Source organism: Nerophis lumbriciformis, linkage group LG20, assembly GCF_033978685.3.
Source record: "Nerophis lumbriciformis linkage group LG20, RoL_Nlum_v2.1, whole genome shotgun sequence".
Taxonomy (NCBI): domain Eukaryota; kingdom Metazoa; phylum Chordata; class Actinopteri; order Syngnathiformes; family Syngnathidae; genus Nerophis; species Nerophis lumbriciformis.
The window spans coordinates 28,347,084-28,371,994 of NC_084567.2; the positions used below are offsets into that span (position 1 = coordinate 28,347,084).

At 43.2% G+C, this 24,911-nt stretch overlaps 1 protein-coding gene across 4 annotated transcripts in view; it reads right to left on the minus strand.

Moving 5' to 3' along the window:
- whrna (whirlin a) overlaps positions 1-24,911 on the minus strand; it is a 350,775-nt gene that overhangs the window by 85,566 nt on the left and 240,298 nt on the right. For 3 of the 4 annotated variants that reach the window (XM_061980751.2, XM_061980752.2, XM_061980753.2), the window contains exon 6: positions 2,204-2,416. The exons of the other annotated variant lie outside the window; for it this stretch is intronic. In XM_061980751.2, coding sequence (XP_061836735.2) covers positions 2,204-2,416 — 213 coding nt within the window. The remainder of the gene's footprint in view (positions 1-2,203; positions 2,417-24,911) is intronic. 4 annotated transcript variants of the gene reach the window in all.

Consider the following 24,911-nt stretch of genomic DNA (forward strand, 5'->3'; position numbering starts at 1 on the left):
TATGCTACAAAGACAACATATTTGATGTTCAAACTGATAAACATTTTTTTTGGGCATATAATCATTAACTTTAGAATTTGATGCCAGCAACACGTGACAAAGAAGTTGGGAAAGGTGGCAATAAATACTGATAAAGTTGAGGAATGCTCATCAAACACTTATTTGGAACATCCCACAGGTGAACAGGCAAATTGGGAACAGGTGGGTGCCATGATTGGGTATAAAAGTAGATTCCATGAAATGCTCAGTCATTCACAAACAAGTGCATGAGCAAATTGTTGAACAGTTTAAGAAAAACCTTTCTCAACCAGCTATTGCAAGGAATTTAGGGATTTCACCATCTACGGTCCGTAATATCATCAAAGGGTTCAAAGAATCTGGAGAAATCACTGCACGTAAGCAGCTAAGCCCGTGACCTTCGATCCCTCAGGCTGTACTGCATCAACAAGCGACATTAGTGTGTAAAGGATATCACCACATGGGCTCAGGAACACTTCAGAAACCCACTGTCAGTAACTACAGTTGGTCGCTACATCTGTAAGTGCAAGTTAAAACTCTCCTATGCAAGGCGAAAACTGTTTATCAACAACACCCAGAAACGCCGTCAGCTTCGCTGGGCCTGAGCTCATCTAAGATGGACTGATACAAAGTGGATAAGTGTTCTGTGGTCTGACGAGTCCACATTTCAAATTGTTTTTGGAAACTGGACGTCATGTCCTCCGGACCAAAGAGGAAAAGAACCATCCGGATTGTTATAGGCGCAAAGTTGAAAAGCCAGCATTTGTTATGGTATGGGGGTGTATTAGTGCCCAAGACATGGGTAACTTACACATCTGTGAAGGCACCATTAATGCTGAAAGGTACATACAGCTTTTGGAGCAACATATGTTGCCATCCAAGCAACGTTACCATGGACGCCCCTGCTTATTTCAGCAAGAAAATGCCAAGCCACGTGTTACATCAACGTGGCTTCATAGTAAAAGAGTGCGGGTACTAGACTGGCCTGCCTGTAGTCCAGACCTGTCTACCATTGAAAATGTGTGGCGCATTATGAAGCCTAAAATACCACAACGGAGACCCCCGGACTGTTGAACAACTTAAGCTGTACATCAAGCAAGAATGGGAAAGAATTCCACCTGAGAAGCTTAAAAAATGTGTCTCCTCAGTTCCCAAACGTTTACTGAGTGTTGTTAAAAGGAAAGGCCATGTAACACAGTGGTGAACATGCCCTTTCCCAACTACTTTGGCACGTGTTGCAACCATGAAATTCTAAGTTAATTATTATTTGCAAAAAAAAAATAAAGTTTATGAGTTTGAACATCAAATATCTTGTCTTTGTAGTGCATTCAATTGAATATGGATTGAAAATGATTTGCTAATCATTGTATTCATTTATATTTACATCCAACACAATTTCCCAACTCATATGGAAATGGGGTTTGTATATAAGTCGCACTGGAGCCCGGCCAAACAATGAAAAAAAACTGCGACTTATAGTCCGAAAAATACGGTTTATACTCGTTCTTATGCTTTCTGAACTCACTATGTTCACTGCTCGCTGTACATATCCTACCAAGTCAGACCTACACTGTTTCAATGTCCATTTCTCTGATGATGCAATTGTTGATGACTGAAGTGCTGATATTATTGTCATTGTCGCTAATACTTGTTGTCACTACTACCTGTCATAATAATTGTTGTTGTAGCTCTGTCTACTTTTGTTCACTCTGCTCTTGTCATAGTTCCTTCGTGTCACAGTAAGTGTTTTTTGTTTCTTGTCGACAGTTAGCTTTTGTGCTATTTTAGTTCATAGCCAAGTTTGTTCTCCGCCTTGTATGCGCCTTTTGTTTGTACCCTTTTTTTTTTTTTTTTTGCCATAGTGTTTAATTAAATCATGTTTTCTCGCTCAATGCCTGCCGTCATCTCTGCATCTTGGGGTTCGTCACCAACAAACTCTGACACATTTAGTGGTCAATTGTACGGAATATGTACTGTACTGTGCAATCTACTAATAAAAGCTTCAATCAATCAATCAAAAGCCCCCCCTCTTTTGGAAGGGAATATTAGTTTTACATAGCCGTTGGAGTAGTCTTGTAATGGCAAACAGCCAGACTGGTCGAAATGTTTTTATAATTGCTCAGCTCAAGATGTATTCATATTTGGACAAGTGTATCCCTATTTTATTTGGCCCCTGGTCCCTCACCTTTGCATGTGTGTTGAGTAGTTCAAACAGGGCCATGACCAGCTGCTCCACGCCAATGTGTCCATCCCGGTACTCTTCCATGTAGTAGTACATGGTTTGTCTCTCCGACTCGGTCAGAAGGTGGCGTGCTTGCTCCTCTAACATGGCCCTGGATTGGTTCACCAGGCTGGACAAGCTGACTTGTGATCCAGCAACACCCTTGTAAAACACAGGCTGAAAAAGAAATATAAGAAAAGTATGGAGATGGGTGTTGACTTATGTTCCGGACAAAAAAAGGTAGGGGTGGGGGGGGAAAGGTTAAAGAATAAGACAAAGACTTTGTGAAAACGACATTGTTAAAGCAAGCTGAATGGAGTTAGTGGAATGAAGATAATCACATTGAGGTGTTGAGTATGATGAACAGTGAATAGACTAACCTAGCATGTCTGCCTGTTCAAGTACCCATGCATTGTAAGCACTAAAGCTATCATATTACAGATGCCGTATTTCTTTGAATTAGCGCACCGGCGGTAATTAATTTAAAACCTCTTCTCACTCCGGCGCTTACCAAAGGCATGCGGTAAATTTAGGCATGCGCTTATAAATTTGAGTGTGATGTAAGAATAATCATGACATCGCTTAATGCCGCGATACAATTTAAAGCACAATGAATCATCCCGGGAGTTCTTTTTGTTTGGGTCTGAAAAGGCAATTATAATGTGACACTCTTTATTTTTACAAGGGGTCATTCAACAATTACGTACGCATTTTTCTCCAGGATTTTGACCCCAAGCCCTGTACGCAAAATTGACTATACAAATGATAGTACTTAAAGGGGAACATTATCACAATTTCAGAATTGTTAAAACCATTAAAAGTGGCTTATTATATTTTTCGAAGTTTTTTTCAAAATTTTACCCATCACGCAATATCCCTAAAAAAAGCTTCAAAGTGCCTGATTTTAACCATCGTTATAAACACCCGTCCATTTTCCTGTGACGTCACATAGTGAAGCCAACACAAACAAACATGGCACATAGAACAGCAAACTATAGCGACATTAGCTCGGATTCAGACTCGGATTTCAGCGGCTTAAGCGATTCAACAGATTACGAATGTATTGAAACGGATGGTTGTAGTGTGGAGGCAGGTAGCGAAAACGAAATTGAAGAAGAAACTGAAGCTATTGAGCCATATCGGTTTGAACCGTATGCAAGCGAAACCGACGAAAACGACACGACAGCCAGCGACACGGGAGAAAGCGAGGACGAATTCGGCGATCGCCTTCTAACCAACGATTGGTATGTGTTTGTTTGGCATTTAAGGAAACTAACAACTATGAACTAGGTTTACAGCATATGAAATACATTTGGCAACAACGTGCACTTTGAGAGTGCAGACAGCCCAATTTTCATCAATTAATATATTCTGTAGACATACCCTCATCCGCGCTCTTTTCCTGAAAGCTGATTTGTCCAGTTTTGGAGTTGATGTCAGCAGGCCAGGGAAGCTAGGGTCGATAGGGGGTTTAGCTCGCTCGTCTGCGGGAACAAACTGCCGCCATTGCTTGCCGTGCTACTGAGGTCCTTTGTCCCTGAATTGCTCACACACTCCGGCAGATTCAATGGGGGTCTGGCGGCAGATTTCTTTGACTTTATCGTTGGAAATGCATCTGCTTTGAGTGTCGCAGGATATCCGCACATTCTTGCCATCTCTGTCGTAGAATAGCTTTCTTCGGTAAAGTGTGCGGAACAAACGTCCAATTTCTTGCCACTTTCGCATCTTTGGGCCACTGGTGCAACTTGAATCCGTCCCTGTTCGTGTTGTTAGACCCTCCGACAACACACCGACAAGGCATGATGTCTCCAAGGTACGGAAAACAGTCGAAAAAACGGAAAATAACAGAGCTGATTTGACTCGGTGTTTGAGAAAATGGCGGATTGCTTCCCGATGTGACGCCACGTTGTGACGTCATCGCTCCGAGAGCGAATATTAGAAAGGCGTTTAATTCGCCAAAATTCACCCATTTAGAGTTCGGAAATCGGTTAAAAAAATACATGGTCTTTTTTTCTGCAACATCAAGGTATATATTGACGCTTACATAGGTCTGGTGATAATGTTCCCCTTTAATTGTGCGCATTTCCGCCCCAGGATTTTGACCCCCAACTCCACCCGCCTTTGCTTATGTAATTGTTGAATGGCTCCCAAGTGCCTGCGTTATAACACAGCGGTACAATGTATACCGGTATAATCAATTGTCATATATTATGCTGGATGTTGCACACAGGACTCGGGACATATGTTCTGTAGATCTATGCATATATTTATGTTAATCTATGTCACCAACATTAAAACAATTGTATTGTTTTGTAAGTAGCGTGCATACATTAGCATTTCTAAAGATAAGTTCACATGCGATTGGTTTTGGCAGCATGTCAGCTGCGCGAATGTGCCGGTGTATAAATGCCAGTATACACACAATAACGATATGTTGCAGCCTTTATGAAATATGTCACTGAAAGTCTTAGTCGTTGCCCCCTAAACTTTGTTCATCTAGTACAGGGGTCGGAATTCCGGATTTCGGTGCCTCTCGCAGAAAACTCCCGGGATTAATATTCTCCGATTTTCACCCTAACAATAATAATAAGGGCGTGCCATGATGTTACGGCATTTAGCCGTGCCAGTCCAGCCTTTTATTGTATGCGTCTTCTACTTGCACACGTATGTGACAGCAAGGCATACTTGGTCAACAGCCACACAGGTTACACTGACGGTGGCCATATAAAACAACTTTAAGACTCTTACTAATAATGCACCACACTTTGAACCAAAACCAAACAAGAATGACATACACCCCCCCCCCCCCACGTGCGTCGGTTGAGGTGGGCGGGGTTTGGTAGCGGGGGTGTATAATGTAGCCCGGAAGAGTTAGGGCTGCATGGGATTCTGGGTATTTGTTCTGTTGTGTTTATGTTGTGTTACGGTGCAGATGTTCTCCCGAAATGTGTTTGTCATTCTTGTTTGGTGTGGGTTCACAGTGTGGCGCATTATTAGTAAGAGTGTTAAAGTTTTTTATACCGCCACCGTCAGTGTAACCTGTGTGGTTGTTGACCAAGTATGCCTTGCTGTCACTTACGTGAGCAAGCAGAAGCCCTACATATTGTGTGGCTGGGCTGGTACGCTGGTTGTAGTGGGCGCTAAATGCTGTACCATCACGGCACGTTCGAGAGATTAGTTGCTCTGAAATTCGTAGTGTGCCGGAAAAATCGGGAGGGTTGACAAGTATGACGCTATCAAGCGCCATTCATAAAAGACTAGCGGGCCGCACTAACATTACATTTTCATATTAAGGTGTGGGCCGCGTGTCTGAGACCCCTGGTTTATACATAGCACAAAGCAAAAAAAAAAATTGTATGCAGTGTTATTTCATTTTAAATTTCAAAAGATTTTTGTGGCTCCCATTGTTTCTTTAATTTGTGAAACAGGTCAAAAGATAGTCATTTTCTATATCGCACAGAGACAAACCCGTGATATATCGATTATATCGATATCGATTATATCGATATCGATTATATCGATATATCGATATCGATTATATCGATATATCGCCCAGCCCTAGTTAGCACTGTAGCTAACATACTATAACTATGCTTTTGTTGTACGTAAAAAGTTGTGCCCTTTGTAGACAAACTTAGGATGATAGCCTTTTGAAATGCCAATGTAATGCTAGCACTGTGGCTAACATACAAATGGTAAATGGGTTATACTTGTAAGGCGCTTTTCTACCTTCAAGGTATTCAAAGCGCTTTGACACTATTTCCACATTGACCCATTGACACACTGATGGCGGGAGCTGCCATGCAAGGCGCTAACCACGACCCATCAGGAGCAAGGGTGAAGTGTCTTGCTCAAGGACACCACGGACGTGACGAGGTTGGTAGAAGCTGGGGATCGAACTAGGAACCTGTCAGGTTTAAACACTGATGAAATCTATTAAAACAGACGAGAAGCAAGGAATCATGCAGAGACAGAGTTCAATTTGGCTCAATTGAGGAGACACGTTTTTTGGGCTGTATTCTAGTCACAGATCCAAACTACGTTCTAAAAGTCCAGCCCGCGTGCTTCCTCTATTTATTTGGGAGGTCCCTGGTTACATCACTGAAGCTGTCGCTGAGGGAAGGAGGTCATCTTGACAACTCCAGTTAGACACAATATAATGCAAATGTGTTGACGCTGGTGATATCGCCTTGTCTCTGCTCTGTCTGCGTCACAGATAGAAAAATACAGATAATAACTATAGCAACGGCTCTTAAGCATAGATTTGTGTGATAATATATACATAATTATTCTAACAGAACCCTCAAGTTGCTGGCACGGCCACTCTTCCGACCGTGCCACACCGTTGCTATGTTAATGTTGCGAACGTGTGTGCCCTCAATAGGCTAAGTTAGCATGGTAGCCTGTTAAAATGGCAGTGCAATGTTAGTCTATGTCGCTAAAATACTAGATGTGCTATTATTGTGAACGTCCGTGCCCTCAAAAGACTACCCTAACAAGATAGCCTGTTAAAATGCCAATGTAAGGTTAGCACTATAGCTAACGCACTGTAGCTATGCTATAGTTGTGAACGTCTGTGCCCTCCTTAGGCTAACTTAGCTTGATAGCCTGCTAAAAATGCCAATGTAATGAAGGTAACAATTCAGGTGCAAGATTGGATTTTTTACCGATATCCGATATTGCCCAACGACATTTGCGATATCAACCAATACTGATACATGCAGCAGTTCAGATGAATGTCAGGTTGTCATGTCTGTGTAATCATGTTTTGTTTTAGTCATGTTTTGTTTAGTTATTGGACTCTTTAGTTTCTGGCTTTTCACTCCCTTGTCTTGTTTCCATGATTAGTTTCACTTGTTCCACGTTTGGACTCATTGTGCACTCTTGTTTGTCACCATAGCAACCCATTAGTTTTCACCTGTCACGTCACGCACCTGTTTCACGTTTTGAGTCACGCACCTGTTTTCGTTAATCATGTCTGTAGTATTTAAGTTCATTGTTTTTCAGTTTGTCTTTCTGGTGACATCCCACAATTATGCTCTGCACATTTCTGACACTTGATTTCATGTCCATCGTTTATGCTGCTCCTTTTAGTCCATGCCAAGTAAGTTTTGTTTATTAATGCTATAGTCTTTTGGTTTCATAGTTTGTTCTCCGCCACTGTGCGCGCTTTTCGTTTTTTGCTATAGTGTGTGAATGTGTGTGTGAATGGGTAAATGTGGAAGTAGTGTCTAAGCGCTTTGAGTACCTTGAAGGTAGAAAAGCGCTATACAAGTACAACCCATAGTCTTTTGGTTTCATAGTTTGTTCTCCGCCACTGTGCGCGCTTTTCGTTTGTACTTTATTTTGATATATTAAATAAATCATGTAATTACATTCCCGTTTCGCCCGAGCCAACTTTCCGTTGCATTCCGGAAAAGCAAACACCCAGGACCAAGTCATGACACAGGTAAGATGTGTTGAAAAACAAACATTATTTCTTAATGTAACACATTTTATTGTGATACCACTGGATACATTTCACAAGTTTGTGGAAAGTAATGCAAATACTACAACGTACAGACAAAATGCCATATTTATTTTCAAAACATTTTCATGACAAAATAGTCATAAACAATAATAGTCTAGTAAAATATCAGGTTCTACTGTCAACAAGTAAGACGTATTAGTATTTGAAAAACAAATGAGAATCTAAATAATAATGCTGACAACTATGCAATTTGTAAAGTCATAATAGTAATAATGATTGTGGTGGGGGGGGGGGCGTGGCCTGCGGACCTGCAGTGGAACGGGGTGTGCCAGGACCGGCCTCGAAGTCAGCGACAGGTGCGTAGATGGCCCAGGTGGACCTTGTTGTCTAATCACCTGTCGCTGACTTCGAGGCCGATCCTGGCACACCCCCCCTCCACAATTATATAAATCCATTTAATAAAGTTAGGCAAGAGAAGTATCCCACACTTCTCTTTTGTAAAGTGTACAGCAAATATGAGCATCTACATCAATAATAATAATAATAATAATAACTGGGATTTATATAGCGCTTTTCTAAGTACCCAAAGTGGCTTTACATGTAGAACAACAATAAGATTTTCCTGAGTAGCTGGACAGGACAAAAAAAACAAAAAAACATTGTACACCCTTAACCCCGAAATAGAAGTCCGGCTTGGTAAATATTTTAACGATCGTCCATCCATCCATCCATCTTCTTCCGCTTATCCGAGGTCGGGTCGCGGGGGCAGCAGCCTAAGCAGGGAAGCCCAGACTTCCCTCTCCCCAGCCACTTCGTCCAGCTCTTCCTGTGGGACCCCGAGGCGTTCCCAGGCCAGCCGGGAGACATAGTCTTCCCAACGTGTCCTGGGTCTTCCCCGTGGCCTCCTACCGGTCGGACGTGCCCTAAACACCTCCCTAGGGAGGCGTTCGGGTGGCATCCTGACCAGATGCCCGAACCACCTCATCTGGCTCCTCTCGATGTGGAGGAGCAGCGGCTTTACTTTGAGCTCCCCCCGGATGGCAGAGCTTCTCACCCTATCTCTAAGGGAGAGCCCCGCCACCCGGCGGAGGAAACTCATTTCGGCCGCTTGTACCCGTGATCTTGTCCTTTCGGTCATAACCCAAAGCTCATGACCATAGGTGAGGATGGGAACGTAGATCGACCGGTAAATTGAGAGCTTTGCCTTCCGGCTCAGCTCCTTCTTCACCACAACGGATCGATACAGCGTCCGCATTACTGAAGACGCCGCACTGATCCACCTGTCGATCTCACGTTCCACTCTTCCCTCACTCGCGAACAAGACTCCGAGGTACTTGAACTCCTCCACTTGGGGCAAGATCTCCTCCCCAACCCGGAGATGGCACTCCACCCTTTTCCGGGCGAGAACCATGGACTCGGACTTGGAGGTGCTGATTCTCATCCCAGTCGCTTCACACTCAGCTGAAAACTGATCCAGTGAGAGCTGAAGATCCTGGCCAGATGAAGCCATCAGGACCACATCATCTGCAAAAAGCAGAGACCTAATCCTGCAGCCACCAAAACAGATACCCTCAACGCCTTGACTGCGCCTAGAAATTCTGTACATAAAAGTTATGAACAGAATCGGTGACAAAGGGCAGCCTTGGCGGAGTCCAACCCTCACTGGAAACGTGTCCGACTTACTGCCGGCAATGCGGACCAAGCTCTGGCACTGATCATACAGGGAGCGAACTGCCACAATCAGACAGTCCGATACCCCATACTCTCTGAGCACTCCCCACAGGACTTCCCGAGGGACACGGTCGAATGCCTTCTCCAAGTCCACAAAGCACATGTAGACTGGTTGGGCAAACTCCCATGCACCCTCAAGGACCCTGCCGAGAGTATAGAGCTGGTCCACAGTTCCACGACGAAAACCACACTGTTCCTCCTGAATCCGAGGTTCGACTATCCGGCGTAGCCTCCTCTCCAGTACACCTGAATAGACCTTACCGGGAAGGCTGAGGAGTGTGATCACACGATAGTTAGAACACACCCTTTGGTTCCCCTTCTTAAAGAGAGGAACCACCACCCCGGTCTGCCAATCCAGAGGTACCGCCCCCGATGTCCACGCGATGCTGCAGAGTCTTGTCAACCAAGACAGCCCCACAGCCTTAAGGAACTCCGGGCGGATCTCATCTACCCCCGGGGCCTTGCCACCGAGGAGCTTTTTAACTACCTCATCAACATCAGCCCCAGAAATAGGAGGATTTTAACGATCGTCATAACATAATACTGAATAAGACTAATACTGCACGGTAATACATATAAAAGACAAATAAGACCTATTTAGGCCAAAAATATAACAAATATTAAGAATATGCTTTAAAAAAACAATTTAAATTTGTGATGTAGTGAAACCGCAATATTTTTTCAGGCCCCTGGGCTGAAAAAATGTTGAGGCCCCTACTGTCACGACCATGGCGCATTCCAATGCGCCCTCATCCTTGCGCTCTGCTTGTCGCACCTCGGGACACGCCCACGGCCCCGCACATCCAGGGACGCGCCGGACACGTCTCCGCCCTGCAGCAGCCGCCAGCTGCAATCATTTACCGGCAATCAGCGCACCTGCCTGTAATGAAGGAGCTGCCTTCATAAGCCTGCACAACCTGCCATGCCGGTGCCGGAATATAATCTTCTGTTGGCGTACAGAAAGCGATCATCTGATGCTTGATGCAACCTTGCTCTCTATCTGTTTTCCCCTCCGTGTTTCATTGTCGTGTCGTGTCGATCCTACTGCAGTCTTCCGTTCCCGTGTTTGACGTTGCTGTGTGTCTCGTCATTCCTCGTCGTCGTTCCCCTGCTTCCCGGACTGCCTCTTCGATCTCGACCTCCAGCTTGGAAACGTTCCTCTCGCTCGCCCTGGGTCATCTGCCTGCCCAATGGACTGTCTTCCTGCCTTGTCCCTCTTCTCGCCCAACACAACACTAGGTAACACACACTACAGCTAATCACACACATAGCTACGCACCACATACACTTGTGGATCTAGTTCACACTCCATTTCCTTAGTTTATATTATTATTGTTTGATTATTATATATAGTGACTATATATATTACATACTTAGACATATACCACCCCCAGGTGTCTGTTGCCGTCATCTTCCCCTTAGTAAAACATAACACCTACCCCTCAAATTTGCAGTGCATCATTATAAGAAGTGTAATATTTATTAGGTCATGTACACAACAAAAAATAGACATACGTCAATACGTTTTTCTTCTCTGAGCCAGAAAACATGAATACCTCCAACCATCACTATTCAAAAAAACATACAAAAATAGCAGGCTGTTATTATTATTCCCTCTATGTTTTTAAATAATTTATTTCATAAATCTCTCCTGATTGCATGAACTGGTCGCATGCGTTTCTGTGTGCCAGGCTGCTAAACTTGGTGGACCTTGGACTTTAGCCCAAGTAGGCCTGGCGATGTAGTGAGGGACCACTGTAAACCCCCTCCAAGGTTACTGGAAGTCAGTCCTATAGTGAGAACTGTATGTGACTGTTCACAAACCCCGGGCACATATTTGCATGTTTTTCTAGGGAATCGCTATGGTAACGACAATGTACTGCTGACTTGAATTTTTTTTTTCAGCATTTCAACTCGGAGACCACATTTCCCTGCTTCTACAAGCAATTTCTGAAGAATATCTCATTTTGATTTCATTTTCGTAATCATTTCTATGTACTGTACATACCGTATTTTCCGGATCATACGGCGCACCGGATTATAAGGCGACCTGCTGATGAATGGTCTATTTTTAATCTTTTTTCATATATTAGGAGCACTGGATTATAGGGCGCATTAAAGGAGTCATATTATTATTTTTTGTTTCTAAATGTAAAACACTTCCTTGTGGTCTACATCAGTGTTTTTCAACCACTGTGCCCGTGAGATACAGTCTGGTGTGCCGTGGGAGATTATCTAATTTCACCTATTTGGGTTAAAAATATTTTTTGCAAACCAGTAATTATAGTCTGCAAATGATGTGTTGTTGTTGAGTGGTCGGTCGTTGCTGTCTAGAGCTCGGCAGAGTAACCGTGTAATACTCTTCCATATCAGTAGGTGGCAGCAGGTATCTAATTGCTTTGTAGATGTTGGGAACAGCGGGAGGCAGTGTGCAGGTAAAAAGGTATCGAAAGCTTAAACCAGAAATAAACAAAAGGTGAGTGCCCCTAAGAAAATGCATTGTAGCTTAGGGAAGGCTATGCAGAACAAAACTAAAACTGAACTGGCTACAAAGTAAACAAAAACAGAATGCTGGATGACAGCAAAGACTTACTGTGCAGCAGAAAGCGTCCACAATGTACATATGAAGGATAAAAACAACTGAAATATTCTTGATTGCTAAAACAAAGTAGATGCGGGAAATATCGCTCAAAGGAAGACATGAACCTGCTACAGGAAAATGCCACAAAAAGAGAAAAAGCCACCAAAATAGGAGCGCAAGACAAGAACTAAAACACTACACACAGGAAAACAGCAAAAAAGTCAAAATAAGTCACGGCGTGATGTGACAGGTGGTGACAGTACACCTACTTTGAGACAAGAGCTATATTGATGCATGCTTGGTTATGGTTTAAAGTCATATCCAACAGACTTTTTTACTGTCAACTGAGTTTCGTTTTTTAATGATTTCTGCTGGTGGTGTGCCTCCGCATTTTTTCAACGCAAAAAATGTGCCTCGGCTCAAAAAAGGTTGGAAAACACTGGTCTACATAACATGTAATGGTGGTTTTTTGGTCAAAATGTTGCATAGATTATGTTTTACAGATCATCTTCAAGCCGCTTTCTGACAGTCGCTTCCGGATGCGCCGTTTTGTGGGCGGTTTTATTTACGTGGCTCACCTTCGGCAGCGTCTTCTCTCCGTCATCTTTGTTGTAGCGGTGTAGCGTGCAAGGACGGGAGTGGGAGAAGTGTCAAAAGATGGCACTAACTGTTTTAATGACATTCAGACTTTACTTCAATCAATAACGGAGCAGCATCTCCTCATCCGGAAACAACAACACCGGAAATGTGTCCCGTGAAAAAACGTTTGACCGGAACTCTCTAATAACTAAAGTTCCTTGGGTGAATAATATAAACTCACTACACCGGTATGTTTTAGTGCTTTCATGGCGAGTTTACTGACAGATATAAGTAAGAACTTTACACTACTTTATATTAGAAATGGCAACAGCGGAAGATGAATGTCACATAACAAGAAGATAGAGCAAAAGAAGAAGCTTATCGACTACAGCGTCGGCGCAAACTACAAAGGCGGACGCGCGCAATTTTTCAGGGTTTATACAGATCCCAAATACAGATCAGCAAGTACCTGAAGGTAAGAAAAGTTGCTTTTGCATAATATTGCGAAACAAAAATGCCAGGTAATATGTCTATCCTTACACACACTATAATAATACTCGTATGTTTAATGCGCCGACAATCCATCAAGCGGTTTGGCTTCATAGCTTACCAAAGTTGTACGAAAACATTTTGATGGATTTTTGAGCGCCGTGTGTAATGTTCTATATTTTCAATGAAACATATAAAATGTTGGTGTTGGTTTACTGGAGACCCATCATAGCACAGCCTACACTTATCTCTTATGTTTGACTGCCATCTACTGGTCACACTTATCATTACACCATGTACCAAATAAAATAGCTTCGAGGTGGGTGAGCTCAACCAAACTTATTCCTTACATTAGACGCACCGGGTTAAAAGCGCACTGTCGAGTTTTGAAAAAAAACAAAAGGATTTTAAATGCACCTTATAGTCCGGAAAATACGGTAATCTTTTTCACGTATTGATTTATCTCCTCGTGTGATGAGGTGGCGACTTGTCTAGGGCAGTGGTTCTTAACCTGGGTTCGATCGAACCCGAAGGGTTCGGTGAGTCGGGCTCAGGGGTTCGGCGGAGGTCAAGACACACCCGACTCATCATGTAAATAAAATCTTCTCCCTATCGGCGTATTACGGATACAGCAACAGCAGAAGTCAGACTGATTTGCAGGTGTGTAATTTGTTGTGAGTTTATGCACTGTGTTGGTTTTGTTCTTTGAACAAGGTGATGTTCATGCACGGTTCATTTTGTGCACCAGTAAAACAACTTGGTAACACTTTAGTATGGGGAACATATTCACCATTAATTAGTTGCTTATTAACATGCAAATTAGTAACTTATTGGCTCTTAACTAGTCATTATTAAGTACTTATTAATGCCTTATTCGGCATGGCCTTATCATAACCCTAACCCTAGCCCTAACCAAATAACTCTAAATTAAGTCTTTGTTACTTAGAATATGTTCCCCATACTAAAGTGTTACCAAAAACATATAACTTTGTCTTAAATTTGAAAAAATGTTTTATTTATTTTTCAGCTCCATCCTATCTTGCTGATTGTATTGTACCATATGTCCCGGAAAGAAGTCTGTGTTCAAAGAACTCCGGCTTATTAGTGATTCCCAGAGCCCAAAAAAAGTCTGCGGGCTAGAGAGCATTTTCTATTGGGGCTCCAGTACTATGGAATGCCCTTCCGGTAACAGTTAGAGATGCTACCTCAGTAGAAGCATTTAAGTCCCATCTTAAAACTCATTTGTATACTCTAGCCTTTAAATCAGTGGTTCTTAACCTGGGTTCGATCGAACCCTAGGGGTTCGGTGAGTCGGGCTCAGGGGTTCGGCGGAGGTCAAGACACACCCGACTCATCGAGTAAATAAAAACTTCTCCCTATCGCCGTATTACGGATACGACAACAGCAGAAGTCAGACTGATTTGCAGGTGTGTAATTTGTTGTGAGTTTATGCACTGTGTTGGTTTTGTTGTTTGAACAAGGTGATGTGTCCTCCCCGTGACTGCGTGGGTTCCCTCCGGGTACTCCGGCTTCCTCCCACCTCCAAAGACATGCACCTGGGGATAAGTTGATAGGCAACACTAAATTGGCACTAGTGTGTGAATTTGAGTGTGAATGTTGTCTGTCTATCTGTGTTGGCCCTGCGATGAGGTGGCGACTTGTCCAGGGTGTACACCGCCTTCCGCCCGATTGTAGCTGAGATAGGCTCCAGCGCCCCCCGCAACCCCAAAGGGAATAAGCGGTAGAAAATGGATGGATGGATGTTCATGCACGGTTCATTTTGTGCACCAGTAAAAAAACATGGTAACACTTTAGTATGGGGAACATATTCACCATTAATTAGTTGCTTATTAACATGCAAATTAGTAACATATTGGCTCTTAACTAGTCATTTTTATGTACTTATTAATGCCTTATTCGGCATGGCCTTATTATAACCGGGGCGGCATGGCGTAGTGGGTAGAGCAACCGTGCCAGAAACCTGAGGGTTGCAGGTTCGCTCCCCGCCTCTTACCATCCAAAAATCGCTGCCGTTGTGTCCTTGGGCGGGACACTTCACCCTTTGCCCCCGGTGCCACTCACACCGGTGAATTGAATGATGAATGATAGGTGGTGGTCGGAGGGGCCGTTGGCGCAAATTGCAGCCACGCTTCCGTCAGTCTACCCCAGGGCAGCTGTGGCTATGAAAGTAGCTTACCACCACCAGGTGTGAATGATTGATGGGTTCTACATGTAAAGCGACTTTGGGAACTTAGAAAAGCGCTATATAAATCCCAGTTATTATTATTATTATTATTATTATTATTATAACCATGGCCCTAACCCTCTAACCCTAACCCTAACCAAATAACTCTAAATTAAGTCTTTGTTACTTAGAATATGTTCCCCTCGTGTCCAAAAAACTCAAAATTAAGCCTTTGTTACTTAGAATATGTTCTCCATACTAAAGTGTTACCAAAAACATACAACTTTGTCTTGAATTTGAAAAAAAAACATTTTATTTTTCACTAAAGAAGGGTTCGGTGAATGCGCATATGAAACTGGTGGGGTTCGGTACCTCCAACAAGGTTAAGAACCACTGGTCTAGGGTGTACCCCGCCTTCCGCCCGAATGCAGCTGAGATAGGCTCCAGCACCCCCTTCAACCCCAGAAGGGACAAGCGGTAAAAAATGGATGGATGAATGGATTTATCTCCTGCACCAGTGGGCTAACTTTGATATATGTAGATTTTGTCTTACATTATCAGCACACAGAAACTTGAGGTCAGCCCCCTCCTTATCTTCAATCATCAGTCTGTATGACAGGAAGTGGCCGCTCAACTGCCCAGGCAGGACCAGCAGCTCTAAAGAATAAGGGGAAATCCAGCAATACCGCACCTGAATCCTAATCACGTTGATGCTAACCTCCAGAGAAATTCTATCTGTAGTGTCCATGTGTCCGTTGCTTCACTCAAGGACGGTGGGGAGTGAACCCTTGAGAACCTAAAAGGCCTGTGGGGCAGCCAGACGGTCTCTCCCTGTCTTATTATGGAGCAGATTGCCACCTGAAGGCGCTAATAAAAATAGGTCGTCAATCAACTGAAGTGAAATACCTGCAATAACGATGCTCTGCTTGAGAGGACGTTTAACTGTATTACAGTTAATGGACGTCCCGTAACGCTAGACCTTAGCCATCTCTAAGGTCATTCTCTTGCTGGATGCGTCAATTATTGCAACAAGCCCTAAATATCACCCTCGGACTGATACAAGAGTAAATCGGATAAAGCACAATGGAACGGAAAAAAGAAAACGTGCATTCAAGATGGGTCCTCGTGAATCACATGACCATTAGGCTGGAGCCCCGCACGTTTCCAGTGCTGCGCGAAAAATAGCTCGCTAATGGCTTTTATGCAAAACAACAAGGCGAGCTTGGCACAGGTGCTCAGCTGAGGAGGTAGTCAGGAAGCCTTTTGCTGCAACAAGCAACATGGAAATAGGATGACTCACCTTGTGGGATGAAAAGCAAGCTGGCAGCTAAACTGATCTTTGAGAATTCAAAGGGCAACCCGCTATGCTTGTTTTCACACAAAATCAATCAACAAGAGACCGGAACTTAAATCTTTTATCATGAATGACTGTTTACAAACCAAGATAGATGCATTACATCTTCATTAAAGTATGTATTTACAACACATCGCATGATCTCACACGGCTCATGTGCTTCCATCTAGGGATGTCAAAGATATCAATACTAGTAGCACGTGCAAAAAAATACATTAATAGCTGTTTTTTTCAGTATTGTCAGTGCAAAATACTGTACAACTCTTTTCCCTCAGCAAGCCCCTTCAACTCTCGGCACATGAAAATTGAGTCAGCGTCGAAGGAAGAAAACAAAAAAGAGTGTGAGACAATATATATATACATATATATGCACATATGTACACAAGTACTGTATATACAAATAAACATATATACATACGCATATACTGTATATATACACAAATATACATACATAGATACACACACATATATGTACACATAAGTATATAAACACACACATATATACATATATATATACACATAGGTACAGTATATAAACACATAGGTATATATATATATATATATATATATACATATGTATATAAACACACATATATATGCATACACACATACAGATGTATATATACATACATACACATGCTGTATATACTTATATATGTATATATATATTTACATATATATATACTAGGGGTGTAACGGTACACAAACATTTTGGTTCGGTACGTACCTCAGTTTAGAGGTCACGGTTCGGTTCGTTTTCGGTACAGTAAGAAAACAACAAAATATAAATTTTTTGGGTCGTTATTTACCAAATTTGTAAACAATGGCTTTATCCTTTTAACATTGGGAACACTATAATAATTCTGCCCACGTTAATCAACATTAAACTGCCTCAAGTTGTTGCTCAGATTAAATAAAATGACAAAACTTTTCTTTCTACATATAAAAAGTACAACATTAAACAGTTTCAAGTCAACTCATCATGCTTCATTTATTACAGCATTTGGGAAGCCTCTAGTTGATTTTTATTATGTAAATGTTATATTTTTATCAACATGTGATAGCAGGGACCCTGCTATTCAAAACTAGGCTGCTACATTACTAATGATTACACACACACACACCGCACAATGAGCTAACACACACACACACACACACTGCACAATGAGCTAACACACACACACACGCCGCAAAATGAGCTAACGTTACGCTAAAAGCTAATTAGCCTTCACCTCAAGCCAGGACTGCGAGCGAGCTGAGCTGCAGTTTGTTTCTAGAAGGTCAACAGGCTCATAGTGATGTTACTAGTAGTTGACTGGGAGGTGTTTATTTTAATTTGGGGAGAGTCCGCAGCCTGATGCTTACCTGCTAAACACCTATCTGCTAACCCCACCACAGAAGCACTGACTTCATGCGCTCTGAATACGCACTGCTGATTGGCCGTTACCGCTCTGAATACGCACTGCTGATTGGCTGTTACCGCTAAGGTTGTAACCAATCAGATGGTTGTGTGGGTGGGACAATGTTGGGTGCTGTGTAGGAGACAGAGGCAGAAAGCAGAGCAGCTTGTTAAGACTTTAGCTTTTCGGAGCGACTTATACTCCGAAAAATACGGTAAATAAATAGAGTGCACTGAATGATTACATTTTTTAAATATGTATTTGTATGTCAAATCTAATTGGTTGATTTTTGCTTTCCCAGAAAAAGACACCCATGTAGAATATTATTCCCACAGGTCAGGAGGCTAACACAGAAAATGCACACTCTTTTTGCAATGCTGTAGAACAGCTAATAAAAAGAGCTTTCTAATCCGATCAAAGACTTTGAGGAATCTTTATGAGGGTGTCTAAAAAACACACGTATTTACGACGCTGTAACACATTTCTATATTAGCTGCTGGGATTGTTCTGATTTAATTACCGCACACGCTATAATGTTTCTCCATCAGGCTAATGAGAGCGCGTGGACCTTGAAATCACATTCTGCACATTCTGCTCCACGCTGGGCCGCAAACCTGCTTCCAGTCTCTCAGTGTTGAGCGCTATAAAAAGACAGCAGCTTTCATTCAATGCAACCGGATTTGCATGGGAGATGCGATAAATCCAACTAAAGAAATCACCAACATAATTTATAGATCACTCTAATGTTCACATGTGTTACCATACCTGAATGTGTGATACATAGGGCTGTCAAAGTTATACATTTCAAAAACGGCGCCAATGTTTTTAACGGGCGATTAAAGGGGAACATTATCACCAGACCTATGTAAGCGTCAATATATACCTTGATGTTGCAGAAAAAAGACCATATCTTTTTTTAACCAATTTCCGAACTCTAAATGGGTGAATTTTGGCGAATTAAATGCCTTTCTATTATTCGCTCTCGGAGCGATGACGTCACATTGTGACGTCACATCGGGAAGCAATCCGCCATTTTCTCAAACACCGAGTCAAATCAGCTCTGTTATTTTCCGTTTTTTCGACTGTTTTCCGTACCTTGGAGACATCATGCCTCGTTGGTGTGTTGTCGGAGGGTGTAACAACACGAACAGGGACGGATTCAAGTTGCACCAGTGGCCCAAAGATGCGAAAGTGGCAAGAAATTGGACGTTTGTTCCGCACACTTTACCGACGAAAGCTATGCTACGACAGATATGGCAAGAATGTGTGGATATCCTGCGACACTCAAAGCAGATGCATTTCCAACGATAAAGTCAAAGAAATCTGCCGCCAGACCCCCATTGACTCTGCCGGAGTGTGTGAGCAATTCAGGGACAAAGGGCCTCGGTAGCACGGCAAGCAATGGCGGCAGTTTGTTCCCGCAGACAAGCGAGCTAAACCCCCTGGATGTCTTGGCTCACACCGTCCCTTATGCCACCGAAGATGATCAAGAGAAGAATATCGACCCTAGCTTCCCTGGCCTGCTGACATCAACTCCAAAATTGGACAGATCAGCTTTCAGGAAAAGAGCGCGGATGAGGGTATGTCTACAGAATATATTAATTGATGAAAATTGGGCTGTCTGCACTCTCAAAGTGCATGTTGTTGCCAAATGTATTTCATATGCTGTAAACCTAGTTCATAGTTGTTAGTTTCCTGTTATGCCAAACAAACACATACCAATCGTTGGTTAGAAGGCGATCGCCGAATTCGTCCTCGCTTTCTCCCGTGTCGCTGGCTGTCGTGTCGTTTTCGTCGGTTTTGCTTGCATACGGTTCAAACCGATATGGCTCAATAGCTTCAGTTTCTTCTTCAATTTCGTTTTCGCTACCTGCCTCCACACTACAACTATCCGTTTCAATACATGCATAATCTGTTGAATCGCTTAAGCCGCTGAAATCCGAGTCTGAATCCGAGCTAATGTCGCTATAGCTTTCTGTTCTATGCGCCATGTTTGTTTGTGTTGGCATCACTATGTGACGTCACAGGAAAATGGACGGGTGTATATAACTATGGTTAAAATCAGGCACTTTGAAGCTTTTTTTTAGGGATATTGCGTGATGGGTAACATTTAGGAAAAAACTTCGAAAAATAAAATAAGCCACTGGGAACTGATTTTTAATGGTTTTAACCCTTCTGAAATTGTGATAATGTTCCCCTTTAACGCACACACTTCCTGTTTGGAGGTATGTGGGGGGGCGTGGCCTGCGGACCTGCAGCGAAGCGGGGTGTGCCAGGACCGGCTTCGAGATCAGCGACAGGTGCGTAGATGGCACATCTGGGCCTGCTTATCTAATCACCTGTCGCTCTGTTAAAAGGCAGCAGCCGGGAAGGAGAGGGCAGTTGGTGGTGGAGTGCGAGCGAGAGCGAAACAGACGACACACTGGCGGGAAACAATTCCTGTGCTCAATTGGTAAAAAGACGATGGCTGGAAAGCACCAAAAGAGACTCTTATTGCAAAATAAAGCATTGTTCAGAACCATGAACGAAGCTGTCATGTCCGTGATTGGTGGTCTGAAGAACCCGGAAGAGCAAGTTTTCGGGGGAAAGTTGGATGCAATTCACTCGTTAGTGATGATCATCCACAAGCGGGGAAATAGTGAGCAGAAATGGACAAAGAAAAGGGTACATTATGGAAATATCAGGTTTAAAAGGGAACATTATCACCAGACCTATGTAAGCGTCAATATAAACCTTGATGTTGCAGAAAAAAGACCATATATTTTTTTAACCGATTTCCGAACTCTAAATTGGTGAATTTTGGCGAATTAAACGCCCTTCTATTATTCGCTCTCAGAGCGATGACGTCACAACGGGAAGCAATCCGCCATTTTCTCAAACACTGAGTCAAATCAGCTCTGTTATTTTCCGTTTTTTCGACTGTTTTCCGTACCTTGGAGACATCATGCCTCGTCGGTGTGTTGTCGGAGGGTGTAACAACACGAACAGGGACGGATTCAAGTTGCACCAGTGGCCCAAAGATGCGAAAGTGGCAAGAAATTGGACGTTTGTTCCGCACACTTTACCGACGAAAGCTATGCTACGACAGAGATGGCAAGAATGTGTGGATATCCTGCGACACTCAAAGCAGATGCATTTCCAACGATAAAGTCAAAGAAATCTGCCGCCAGACCCCCATTGAATCTGCCGGAGTGTGTGAGCAATTCAGGGACAAAGGACCTCGGTAGCACGGCAAGCAATGACGGCAGTTTGTTCCCGCAGACGAGCGAGCTAAACCCCCTGGATGTCTTGGCTCACACCGTCCCTTATGCCACCGAAGATGATCAAGAGAAGAATATCGACCCTAGCTTCCCTGGCCTGCTGACATCAACTCCAAAATTGGACAGATCAGCTTTCAGGAAAAGAGCGCGGATGAGGGTATGTCTACAGAATATATTAATTGATGAAAATTGGGCTGTCTGCACTCTCAAAGTGCATGTTGTTGCCAAATGTATTTCATATGCTGTAAACCTAGTTCATAGTTGTTAGTTTCCTTTAATGCCAAACAAACACATACCAATCGTTGGTTAGAAGGCGATCGCCAAATTCGTCCTCGCTTTCTCCCGTGTCACTGGCTGTCGTGTCGTTTTCGTCGGTTTCGCTTGCATACGGTTCAAACCGATATGGCTCAATAGCTTCAGTTTCTTCTTCAATTTCGTTTTCGCTACCTGCCTCCACACTACAACTATCCGTTTCAATACATGCATAATCTGTTGAATCGCTTAAGCCGCTGAAATCCGAGTCTGAATCCGAGCTAATGTCGCTATAGCTTTCTGTTCTATGCGCCATGTTTGTTTGTGTTGGCATCACTGTGTGACGTCACAGGAAAATGGACGGGTGTATATAACTATGGTTAAAATCAGGCACTTTGAAGCTTTTTTTTAGGGATATTGCGTGATGGGTAACATTTTGGAAAAAACTTCGAAAAATAAAATAAGCCACTGGGAACTGATTTTTAATGGTTTTAACCCTTCTGAAATTGTGATAATGTTCCCCTTTAACGCACACACTTCCTGTTTGGAGGTATGTGGGGGGGCGTGGCCTGCGGACCTGCAGCGAAGCGGGGTGTGCCAGGACCGGCTTCGAGATCAGCGACAGGTGCGTAGATGGCACATCTGGGCCTGCTTATCTAATCACCTGTCGCTCTGTTAAAAGGCAGCAGCCGGGAAGGAGAGGGCAGTTGGTGGTGGAGTGCGAGCGAGAGCGAAACAGACGACACACTGGCGGGAAACAATTCCTGTGCTCAATTGGTAAAAAGACGATGGCTGGAAAGCACCAAAAGAGACTCTTATTGCAAAATAAAGCATTGTTCAGAACCATGAACGAAGCTGTCATGTCCGTGATTGGTGGTCTGAAGAACCCGGAAGAGCAAGTTTTCGGGGGAAAGTTGGATGCAATTCACTCGTTAGTGATGATCATCCACAAGCGGGGAAATAGTGAGCAGAAATGGACAAAGAAAAGGGTACATTATGGAAATATCAGGTTTAAAGGGGAACATTATCACCAGACCTATGTAAGCGTCAATATAAACCTTGATGTTGCAGAAAAAAGACCATATATTTTTTTAACCGATTTCCGAACTCTAAATTGGTGAATTTTGGCGAATTAAACGCCTTTCTATTATTCGCTCTCAGAGCGATGACGTCACAACGGGAAGCAATCCGCCATTTTCTCAAACACTGAGTCAAATCAGCTCTGTTATTTTCCGTTTTTTCGACTGTTTTCCGTACCTTGGAGACATCATGCCTCGTCGGTGTGTTGTCGGAGGGTGTAACAACACGAACAGGGACGGATTCAAGTTGCACCAGTGGCCCAAAGATGCGAAAGTGGCAAGAAATTGGACGTTTGTTCCGCACACTTTACCGACGAAAGCTATGCTACGACAGAGATGGCAAGAATGTGTGGATATCCTGCGACACTCAAAGCAGATGCATTTCCAACGATAAAGTCAAAGAAATCTGCCGCCAGACCCCCATTGAATCTGCCGGAGTGTGTGAGCAATTCAGGGACAAAGGACCTCGGTAGCACGGCAAGCAATGACGGCAGTTTGTTCCCGCAGACGAGCGAGCTAAACCCCCTGGATGTCTTGGCTCACACCGTCCCTTATGCCACCGAAGATGATCAAGAGAAGAATATCGACCCTAGCTTCCCTGGCCTGCTGACATCAACTCCAAAATTGGACAGATCAGCTTTCAGGAAAAGAGCGCGGATGATGGTATGTCTACAGAATATATTAATTGATGAAAATTGGGCTGTCTGCACTCTCAAAGTGCATGTTGTTGCCAAATGTATTTCATATGCTGTAAACCTAGTTCATAGTTGTTAGTTTCCTTTAATGCCAAACAAACACATACCAATCGTTGGTTAGAAGGCGATCGCCAAATTCGTCCTCGCTTTCTCTCGTGTCGCTGGCTGTCGTGTCGTTTTCATCGGTTTCGCTTGCATACGGTTCAAACCGATATGGCTCAATAGCTTCAGTTTCTTCTTCAATTTTGTTTTCGCTACCTGCCTCCACACTACAACCATCCGTTTCAATACATGCGTAATCTGTTGAATCGCTTAAGCCGCTGAAATCCGAGTCTGAATCCGAGCTAATGTCGCTATAGCTTGCTATTCTATGCGCCATGTTTGTTTGTGTTGGCATCACTATGTGACGTCACAGGAAAATGGACGGGTGTATATAACTATGGTTAAAATCAGGCACTTTGAAGCTTTTTTTAGGGATATTGCGTGATGGGTAACATTTTGGAAAAAACTTCGAAAAATAAAATAAGCCACTGGGAACTGATTTTTAATGTTTAACCCTTCTGAAATTGTGATAATGTTCCCCTTTAACGCACACACTTCCTGTTTGGAGGTATGTGGGGGGGGGCGTGGCCTGCGGACCTGCAGCAAAGCGGGGTGTGCCAGGACCGGCTTCGAGATCAGCGACAGGTGCGTAGATGGCACATCTGGGCCTGCTTATCTAATCACCTGTCGCTCTGTTAAAAGGCAGCAGCCGGGAAGGAGAGGGCAGTTGGTGGTGGAGTGCGAACGAGAGCGAGACAGACGACACACTGGCGGGAAACCATTCGTGGGCTCAATTGGTAAAAAGACGATGGCTGGAAAGCACCAAAAGAGACTCTTATTGCAAAATAAAGCATTGTTCAGAACCATGAACGAAGCTGTCATGTCCGTGATTGGTGGTCTGAAGAACCCGGAAGAGCAAGTCTTCGGGGGAAAGTTAGATGCAATTCACTCGTTAGTGATGATGACACGCGGGGAAATAGTGAGCAGAAATGGACAAAGAAAAGGGTACATTATGGAAATATCAGGTTTAAAGCCATGGCAAGTTGTTCTCCCGACAAGTAAGGAGATTTTTTCGCTGTGAGAAGAGACAACCTCACTGCTGTTTTTCTGGCTACCTGTGTAAATTATATTACAACATGTTCTGGTCGAGTCCATAATTACAGAATGATTAGCAAGCTGAATAATACATTTTATTAATAAACAAAGAAGGTTACAACATTGCTATGCAGCAATGTAAATACCATTAACTAGTACAACATATAATGTACAGAATATTAGAAGCATTTATTCAGGTAGAAAAATCACAGATTACATGATCAAACGTCTCTGACAATCAAACTATGATCGTAACAATCAACATTTGGTGTTATTAATGCGGAAACTGGTATCTGAACATGGAAGTGTAGCTCCTCCTTGGAATGCTAGTGCTCCTAAAGCAGGAATACAAATTCTGTATTCTACAAAATACAAAATCTGGTGAGACACCAACGCACAACAGGCAAAAACGTTCTTATTGCCGTCAAAAGCTTGTTTGTCATGTTTGTGTTTGTCAGAA